At 49.3% G+C, this 10,391-nt stretch overlaps 2 protein-coding genes across 2 annotated transcripts in view; both read right to left on the bottom strand.

Annotated features, from left to right (window-relative positions):
* The window catches only part of LOC119449965 (uncharacterized), a 4,929-nt gene extending 3,386 nt beyond the window's left edge, over window positions 1–1,543 (bottom strand). Inside the window, exon 1 of the mRNA XM_037713284.2 lies at window positions 45–1,543. Within this exon, the coding sequence (XP_037569212.2) occupies window positions 45–286 (242 nt within the window). The 5' untranslated portion in view covers window positions 287–1,543. The remainder of the gene's footprint in view (window positions 1–44) is intronic.
* Window positions 1,504–10,391, bottom strand: LOC119448596 (cholinesterase 1-like). Its single transcript, XM_049666425.1, has 7 exons — window positions 10,120–10,391; window positions 9,223–9,502; window positions 8,283–8,503; window positions 5,890–6,198; window positions 4,444–4,651; window positions 2,554–2,739; window positions 1,504–1,533 (listed from the first exon to the last, which is right to left on the bottom strand). The coding sequence occupies exons 1-7, from the start codon at window positions 10,389–10,391 to the stop codon at window positions 1,504–1,506; spliced, it is 1,506 nt and encodes a 501-aa protein (XP_049522382.1).

The following is a 10,391-nucleotide window of genomic DNA, read 5'->3' as shown; positions in this document are numbered from 1 at the left end:
CGAGTATACATTATGGCCAAAGCAATATGCTCGCCAGGACGCACCCTGTCCGGGCGAAGCTCGTCCAAAGGTTGATGACTTGCTCACTAGCGGGCCGCATGCTGTCGTGCTCGAGCGGTTTCAGGAAGGGCTTCCCGAAGACCAGCCGCAGCATGTCGCCCGCCTTGACCACCGAACCATTGGTCTTGGATGAGATGAGGTAGCGGAAGATGCGATTTTCACCCGCCGAGTTCAGAATTTGTCCGAATTCGCGTACGGGGCACGCGACCAGCAGGTCCTCGAGCATCTGGTGTAACACCTCCGTCGTCTCCCCGCTGTACTTCTGCACTAGCCGAGTGTGGTGCCACAAAACTCATTTACGCAAAACTCGACTACAGCGCACAGTATAACGCAGCCAACGGCTGCATGTCCGTCAATCAATAACAAGAGCCAGGCAGGAGGGCTCACCCATTGTGAGCTGCTAATCCTTCCGCGAAACTTGCATTCAGTCGGCATCACGCGATCAAAAGCGATTAGTGGAGGAGCACTTCTTCCGGTTCTTTTTCTTGGTTGGCTGACACGACTCATAGCTTTCACTTCATTGCACTGAATGGGTGAGAGGGAATATACTAGTAGGCTACATCACGGACCTGAGGACAAGACCATACTAAGCGCCGACCGCAAGAAGCTTGTAACACTTAGGAAAAGGGAAAACTCGGTAAGTTTGGCACTGGTGCATCATTATAACTAACAGTGTGACAAAAACGAAGACAACGCATTGTGTCACTCGCCTTTGTCTTAGCCGCGTTGTTAGCTATAACCATTAAGATCATTACTTTTGAGGAACAAAGGAGGCCTCCTATGCTGTTGCCACAAAGATCGATGTCCCTGCACATATCGAGGCACAGGTACTGTCTATTGTGTAAGGGTGGCACACATGTAGCTGCCATGCGTGCTTAAAGAGAACTATCATGAGCATTAGGAAAGGGAACAAGCGAGTGTGTGGCGGATAGCATCGTACGGAGCCGATCACGATTTGCTGTGGCCGAAATGGAAAACCTAGGGAAAGAGCAGCGCAGTTATCATGGCTGCATCGCGGCACAGGTACTGTCTATTGTGTAAGGGTGGCACAAATGTAGCTGCCATGCGTGCTTAAAGCGTACTATCATGAGCATTATGAAAGGGAACACGCGAGTGTGTGGCGGATAGCATCGTACGGAGCCGATCACGATTAGCTGTGGCCGAAATGGAAAACATAGGGAAAGAGCAACGCAGTTATCACGGCTGCTGGTGTCCCTTCCTTTTTTTCGTCGTTTCTCTCGATCAATTTTCCCGTTTGTAAAATTTTTATCTAACGTTCTCCGAACGCTCAAGTTTATGTCGATGCAGATGGCAACCTCGCGGGTGATGGAAGGCCAATCCATCAAAATCAAAGCATGCAAGATATTGACGGATAGGTCTTACTTCACCTAGCATAAACCGATACTGAAGCAACTGAAGTGTGACAGCGCAGTGCAGTGCGCTTCATCCTTTGTAGCGAACCAGAAGATTTGCCTGCAATAGATGCCGGAAACCGACAGGATAGCAGTGATCTCTCCCTTCACCGTCAATCTTGGCCGCTATGCGTATTTATTGGTATGCGGAAGGAGGCTAACAAATATGAGGTGTTTCTTGTAGTAAAGCTTACTGTACTACAACTTTTGAAAAAAAAATACTAACGGTGTGAAAAGTCATCAAAAGGGAAACATTAAATGTAACCCACTACATTGACAGCTGGCCGACGACAACCCAATAGGAATGACGACAACCGTAATACGGCAACAACGATGATGACGACACGACAAGTATATACGATGATTACGACACGACGGCTACTTCTGGCCAAGGACAAATAACTGGGATAAACAATGTAAACTCGTTTTATAAACTCGTTTATTCGCAGTCGTGCGATAACAGTAAGCCTGACTCTAAAAGGCAAATTTCGAAAAAAAAATATTGTTAAAAACATCATTTTGCTAGAGTAATTCTCTTCGAGCAAGAAATTAGTGTTAGTATTAGATCACGTTTCGTGTAGGCAAAACCGATCGCTTATGTCTTGCGTTTTCAAGGTAATAAGCGCCATATTTCAGTTAAGTATGCCACGAAATGGCCGAGTCCCATATCACGTACGCTGCTGTCATACGAACAAAAGTGCTGTGCACACGAACCCGTGACCTGTGTTCGCAATAAAAAAGTTGTTACGCTAGGACTGTTCGTAAAAGCAGCAGCCGCCTCCGTTTTGTGCCTGATATTACCTGAATCTCCGACCTACATGTGCTCACAAAAACGTTCTCGGGCCAGAATTTTTTGTAAGAATAATTGCCACTTCATTTTGTACTTGACGTAGTTATTTCAACTTACGTGAGCCTGTACGATAGATCAGTTTTGTGAAAGCAAACGCGCTAACTAAAATTTAAAACCGGAAAATAAGAATGCTAACATCCCTGTTATTGCAGAGTTCCGATTTTTAGTGCGAAATCCTGACTCACAATCCTAACTTAAAGATTTTACACGATTGGATGACGTAGTACATACCTTCTTATATCTCTCGATGGAGGCGTCAACGGCGGAACTGTTGAGGCCGAGTGAACGGAAGAGCTCGTCTGCGGTCGTCGTTTCGTAACTGCTGGACGACTCGACAATGTCTGCACCAGTCTGCACGGCGTGCACCGTTTCGTCGTCCATGTGGCCGAGGAGTATTTCCACGCCGGTTATGCGGGTCTGGGGAGAAGGGGCAGCGACGTAAGCTTACGCGACAACAATATGCAAGCAATTTACATTAATGTCCCGTGAAAACACAACAGGACAGAGCAGAATTTCGACATGCATCTGTGGTTATGCATCTGTGGTTATACATGTCTTCGTGCCACAGAGGGATAATAAAGATAAACTAGTAGTGTTGCGAGTGTGTGATAGGTGGCGCCTCCGAAATGGGGCTGGAAAACAACTCCACGTGGGTTCACTAAATGGTATACGTCGTCTTTCGCGCTCAGGAAATTTAGGGAGGTGTTTCGAAGCTGAGATAGGAAGGTATTACTGTTACATACGTATGTACGCCAGAAGAGAAAGAATTGTACAAAACACGCTGCTTCAGCAACGCGTGCTTGTACTAGCTCTGCGAGATTGAACGCATGCGCCGCCATATACTGCGCTATAATAGCCTGAGGCATTATGACAAACCTGCGACGCTGTAACAAACCAAAGCGCTCTATAACTCAGCTACAATAACCCAAGAATTGTCAACAAATTCCACCCACAAAACCGCAGTGCACCTGCCCTCCGTGCATGGTCCTCGAACGAGGTAAAACCAGCACTTGTCCCCGACTTAACGGTAACTGGGGTCCGCTCACAGCTTAAGTGCTATTGGTCTGCTAATGAAAAGCTAGGCTAACTGGAAAATAAAAGCTCGTTGTTGCTGACTCAAAAAAAAAAAGTCGCAGTTTCGCCCGAATGGCGAAGCATCGATTTCGATAGCAAATTATTGGGCAGCTATACGAAGTAAGCATAGTAGTTTTATTGACGGTATACACTCTTAAACATTCGCTTACTAACGAACTACAAGTATGGTGTCATGCGTGCACAGGCAAACATTAACACATTTCACGCAATGACCGCGTACCCTCGCTATAAAAGCGAGTGTCCGTGGTGAGGAAGAGCGGCAGCAGCAGCGAGCAAATCGACCTACTCGCTGCCTGAGTCTTGCTTCAACGCGAACTAAGCGGCGAGGACACAGCGCACAAGAAGCCATTAGCCCTCATCCCGCTAAACTCGTCCCCTCCCCCCCTTCCGCGGAATGGAAGACAGCGCGCTTCGCACCCGCCTTCGTCTCCTGCGTGCGCGAAATTGAGCGGCCATCCTCGGCTCACCCTCGCACGCTTTCACTCGCACCCGCAGCAAACGGCGCGCGGCCACGACGTTATCGCACCTGGACTTCATACGGAACATCACGGCGACGCCGACGGCGGAAGTGCGCCTGGAGTGTCCATGAAATTGCTATCGCAATAATATTGCCTTTGGCTGAGTCCTGATATTGTGATCTCCCATACAACTAGTCAAGACGTTCACGTTTTATCGTAAAACTATAGTTACACGAAGATCTGTACGGTGAAATCAACCGTCATAAACACGCAGGAATGCAGAAAAGCGCTTGACGCCATTGAGAAGAGCAAACCTAATTGGTCGGCGCACTTATACAAATGATCTTTGAGCTGGACGGTGGTACTAATGCCGCTGCATTCTTAGGTTGTCGCGTCCTATAGCACAGAGCCCATGTGCCATCTCGTGGGCTCGCCTGTCGCTTGCTTGGAAACATGTGTCACCTGCTCTGCCAGAACGTATATAGCGTCTGAGATCTAAGGAGATGGAAGAACTCAAGCGTCCCAAGCCTCGGCATGACATTGTTACTGGGCCAGATGTAATACTCGCCTCTTCTTTCTGCAGCATCTCTCGAGGAGGAAACGGTATGAGCCCCGTGAAAGAAGGGAAAAAGAGAGGAGGCACGGCCGTCTGGATGATCAGCGACGCGCTCGCCTCGAGCATGCACTTGAAGTCCGGCTCGCCAAAGTTCAGACAGCGCATCCTTTTGGCTTGCTCGGCCACGTGCCGGCCCGCGGTCACAGTGTTGTCGGGATATCTGAAATGTAACCGAGCGGAACTTTCACAAGGCGGCTGCGTTATGCCGCTCTGGGGCCGCGTAATGTAATGATTATTTTTGTTTTTCAATCTTCTTGTCGATCGTCATTGGCAGCCATTAGGCTACGCCTTCCCTATCGCCGATATCGGCCACTCACTGACAGGAAATTGACAGAATCGAACTATAAATACAGCCCTTGGATCCACTACGATGTTTTCTAGTATTTCGACCACCCAGTGCGTGCATGCATGCGTGTTTGCGTAACCAATATTGGATAGCGTGCACGGCATTCGGGATTGTGTTTTAATGGTGCTTTGAATTGTTTAAATTGGTGTAGTAAAAGAAAAAAAAGTAAAAAAAAGTCGCAGTTTCACCGGAAAGGCGAAGCATTGATTGCGATAACAAATTAGTAGACAGCTATAAGAAGTAAGGATAGTAGTTTTCTCGGCCGTACAAAGTAGTAAATATTCGCTGACTAACTAAATAAACAAGCACGGTGTCACGCGCGCACAGGTAAACATGAAAACATCTGGCTTGATGACCGCGGAAACTGTTTAAGACGATTGAGAAAGCGCGCCAGCAGCAGCGGGCAAATTGACCTTCGCGCTGTCTCGCGTCTCGCTTCAAGGCAAACTAACGTCGAAAGCACAGCACATACGAAGCTACCGGTACTCGGCGCATGCGCGTTTGCACTTTGTACCCATCGCAGATCGCTTTGAAGAGGAGGCCACCGCGGGGGCACACTTCGGCCACAGAGCAGATCGCTTTCAAGATACGGCGCCCGCGCGGCAGCTACGTGAGCAGCAGCCGTAAGAGCAGAACGCACCCCCCCCCCCCCCCCCCGTCTCCATCGCCTCCTCCTCGTGCCTCGCGCGCGAACGAAGGCCGCGCGTTTCCGGCCGCCTTCCTCTCTACTAAGTGGTTCACTTGAGAAAGGATAAACCTGCGGTTGCCGGCTCACCCTCGCAAGCTTTCACTCGCACACACAGCGTACGGCGCGCGGCGACGGTTTTATCGCCGTTGGACTTTATACGGAACTTCACGGCGACGTCGACGACAAAAATGCCCGTGGTGTGCCCATATAATCGAATAAAATAACGACGGTTGTGTCACCACGTGACAACGAATTAAACGGTGTCGAAAAGCGATCCTTTGTGCACACGAATGTATATGTTTAGTTGCATATCTATGATGTTTGCAACCTCATGGAAAATGATGTTGCATAAACATATGTATACCTCGTCAGAGGGCTTCCGCTCATAAGGATAACACGCCTGGGTACCACGACTGCTTCGCGCGCGCCGGCGGCCTGGCTAGCGAGCAAGTAGCCGGCGGCCGCTGCGCCGGAGCCGTAGCCAACTAGCACCAAGTTTGAGCTGTTGCCACCAAACCGGCCGATGTTGCGGCGCGTCCACTCGAGAGCTAACAGCTGGTCGTAGAGGCCCACGTTACCGGGCGCAGCGGAGGTGCCATTGTTCAAGAAGCCCAGAGCACCCAGGCGGTAGTTGGGCACCACGACAACCACGTCGCCAAGGCCAGACAAATACCTGCGGAACAGGTGGAACAGAGCCCGTACCGCAAAGAACCACTGATGGTGCCGGATATACGACTGGCGAAGGCGGCCAACAAATGGCAAACAGCACTTAAAGTTTTGTGAATTCAGTTTCTGATCTCGTATTCTCAAAGCAGTGCATGCTCTACAGAGTGGTACGTAAGGACAGGTGCCATCCAATCACAATAGGGAACATACAGTGACACGCGTCTCTATAGCGCTTACTGTTGCCGTGTTTTCATTAAAGTTTAGCCAAGAGATTGCATATCTTATTCCTCATCCTCCTATAAAGTATTAAGCATCGTTGTTGATCTGGGGCTGCGTTCACCAACCTTTCAGTTCGTGAGTGCTTCTTGCCTTTGGCCGAGTACGTTCGCTTCATGTCCGACATCACAATTCAGTAGATCCTGCTCTTGCGAACAGTTCAAGCATAAGAAGAGGTTTGCGCAACCGGGCGCAGTCCGGGCTTATCACTTCGGGCAGGTCACAACACCTTTTCATGTCCCTGCAACGGCTCGATTCAGAGATGGTGAGATGAGCGTATGACGGTTGGTTTTTCCTCTTCCCTTTCCGGACAAACCAGACGTGACAATGATTGAACGACGTGGACCAAGAAAAATTTTATGATGTTGCGCGATTTCAGTAAAAAGAAAACGGCTGTGAGCGATAGCTATACAATTTTAATGTTAGAATAAACGAAATTCCAGTAGAACCCATCTCACGATTGCGGTCGACGTTAATGCAATAAGCATTCCAGCCATGTAGCGACACACCGTATTGCCATGACCGAAACGCGTCATGTATGAGCCGTGTACTACAGCCGGGCTCCGCTTTCGCGCTTCCCTCGGGACAAGCGGCGACACCTAGTGGCATGACCGTCCTTTTTGTATGGCCTCCGAGATCGCATCGCTGGCGCAATGTTTCGTGCTTCTTGAAGCATTCTTTACGCAGTCCTAAATCGTCGGGCCAAGAATGCTAATCGCATTAAAGATGCAGTCACGACATTTGAAAAGGCGGCAGGCTCATGGTCAAACAGCCATTGCGACTGCAAACTTTTAAACTGTAAAAAAGTACCCGAGAAGACACATCTGCAGGGCCGCGAACACAAACACAGTACTATTTGCATGCTACGCGGGCTGCGCCCCATGTGTTCGCGAAAACTCCCGAGGACTCTCAGGGCTAGGTACACACCTGGCCCTGTATTAACACTTACACACAGTGCTTACAGTTGTACTGTTCGTAAGAGCAGATGTCAACCAATCATAATGCTGCATATACGATAAGCGAAGGTGGTCAGCATACATGACAAACAGTTCTTACGAACAAAAACCTTATGAATTCGAACTCTGTAGAGTCGATCGAAGTCATTTTGACTACATTTCCTGAAAGCCCCAAATAACTTGCATAAAAAAATTGCAGAGACTACCTCCGAGGAGCTAGGCTGCTCTATGCTCGAACAAAGTCTCGTCGAACTACCGCCTTGGACGTTCTTCAATGCGTACATACATGCGCTTCCAGTCGCAGTCACAGCATCGCCGAATTTGTACCCCTGGGGCCATATTTTGTAAGGCTTCTTCTGCTTCTGTTTTATTCATTGTTTATCGTCCATGCCACAGAGTTGTCTCGGCGAGAACTGGGCGCAGCTTCTTGCGGACCAATGACGTCGGATAAAATAGATCGTTAAATGAAAAGAACCCTTACAAAATATGATCCCCGATCATATCTTTATAAACTGCTGCTTTTTCCGACTAAAATTTGCACCTTAAGTTTCAGCTTTGACCTCGTACACTTCGCGCCTTCTCTGTCAATGTTGCGGCTCCGCTAGCCTCACTCATAGCTAGAATTACAGAACACCTGCGTAGAATCATGAAGTGTGTGTGTAGTCGCACTCAAGTGGCGCATCTGTGATTTTCTTGGTACCATAAAGCAGTCAGAGGAGCGGATCGCGAAAGGCCTGTGCTTGGGTTGCGGTCTCCAGTTCTCCGTCAGCGTTTTGCTAAAAATACTGTTCGCAGGGCCAAGTACTAACTATCGCTAACCTTCGCGTTGCCAAATAACCAGTCAACAGCGAGAGCGTACATTCCGTCGTATAGCGGGTCTCTGTTGCCGCCTGTCTGGAAAGAACCGTCGTGGAGAAAGACAAGCACGCTCTTGTTGGCGCACTGAGAAGAGAGACACTCTCGCGACGTCGTCCAGATGTTGAGGTGCAGGCAGTCCTCGGACACAGTCGCCAGCGGATCGTCGTCAAGTGCCCTCTGCTCACACGCGGCCTTGGGCACAGTCGCATCAATCAGCGGGCCCTGCGGAGGTCGACGCGATGGAGGGTCAGATCGAGTCAGACATTGTAACGCTTGCATATAGGAATAATAAAAAAATCTAATTAAATTGGTGCATGTACACGCATTTATTGTTTTGTTTTGTTGTTACTTGTAGATGTTGCCACATTTTCACCGAGCAATCTCCTCTTCCCTACGAGACTTGCAGCGAGGGAATGAGATCGGTTGCGTCAAACTCGGTGTTGGTATCGTACCTCATCCATAATTAATCCCTTAATGACCCATAAAATAATGGGACCCATCTGTGTTTCGGCATTCACCTGTTCTCACAAGGCCTCACGGCCACACTCGTCAAAATAGAACTTCCTCGTCAGGCTCATGCATTCGATGGCATCGCGAGTCCTTTCGCAGCCAAGCCGGTGGCTTAATTTTTCTTTATTTTTCTCAATCGGCCCTTATGCAGCTTGGCGCTTCAGTTTTAAAGTGCCCGATCTGGCAGTGACTGAATAAAGCATACTGAATCACTAAAGAAAATCATATAAAGCATGAATGAGAGGCTATTCCGCTCGAAGAACCTCAGGATCGGACCGTGTATGCGAACCTATAGATGCATGCATGGTGAACGCTCTTCGTACGACGGCAAAGGGGGCAGCTAGTACTGGCAGTGCTATTCGAGAGTTATTCAACTGTCATAAACAACCTTAGTGTGAACTTTTAGCATTAGAATGTAATCAACAGTGCACCTGGCCGATGATGAAGTCGTATTCAAAGAAGATGCGCCGGAATCGCAGCTCTCCCAGAGGCGGGTGCGCGTACGGCACGCCCAGGAAGGCGTACACGTCCGTGTGACCGAGAACCTTGCGGCTGAGTCCCTGGACGCGACCAAAGTGGCCACTGACGAGGACCTGCTGCTCTCCGCCACCGGGTGGTTTGGTGGTGACCACAACCAGGCTCAGGATGATCACTGCGATGGCCAGGATAGTGGCCACGGCACCCGCCAGGTCGGCCCCTGTGAAGTACCGCCTGCGCGGCGACCACACCGGCCTCGTGCTATTGTTTAGTGATTCGACTTTTGCCACAGGACAATAGGGCTGTCCTGTCCGTTTTCTCTTTTTCTCACCTTTCTTGCGCGTGTGTTATTTCGCTGCAACATTTTTCTATTATCAAAGCAAGCGCATCGACACGTTTTCTTGCAAGCCACTGCCAAGTAGGCCGCAATAGACAAGGACGGCCACTAGATGCGTTCAGCATCAAAATGAGCTGTGTGAAATCGCGTTGCATCTCTTGCCACATTTCGCTGTTTCTTATTGCTCGCTATAACTTAGGCCGGGATAATGGAATGACTCTATTACGATTCTATTCCTTTTCGCACTTCGCCCACGTTATCGGAGGTATCGGCCCGCCGCGAACAGTTATAAAAACTTTATAGACCGAATGAGGCGAAAGAAATAGAATTGAATAAAAAAAATCCTTACGTTAAACCGGCACTAATGACTCTTCCTCTTTCGTCAGAAGTACTTATATACTTGCTTTCGGCACTAATAGTGAAGCAAGTTGCGTTTATACACAGGTTTAGTGGCATACAATAAACCTGTATGATGCAGCGATTCAGCTAGCGGCGGTGACAAGTTGCCACTCACGTGGGTCTTAGGCGCGCCGCGAGGGGAGAGTACAGGCTCCAGAAGCTATGCGCCTGAGCCGAGCGCATCTGGGCACCGGCGGACTTGGACGAGTCGCGGGAGATATCGGTGGACATGACCCCCGCCTTGGCATCTGCCTTGGCATCTGCATTGGCGTCCAACTTTGCGCTGTACGCAGGGCGACGCTTGTCTGGCCTACGTGAAAGCGTTAGCGATCGCTGCTCGTAGGTATATTCGCGGCCGAACACTAAACGGTCAGATAACTCCGCCAT

The sequence above is a fragment of the Dermacentor silvarum genome, chromosome 4 (assembly GCF_013339745.2).
Source record: "Dermacentor silvarum isolate Dsil-2018 chromosome 4, BIME_Dsil_1.4, whole genome shotgun sequence".
NCBI lineage: Eukaryota > Metazoa > Arthropoda > Arachnida > Ixodida > Ixodidae > Dermacentor > Dermacentor silvarum.
The sequence above is the reverse complement of the archived record's forward strand: the minus strand, read 5'-3'. Positions and strand labels throughout refer to the sequence as shown.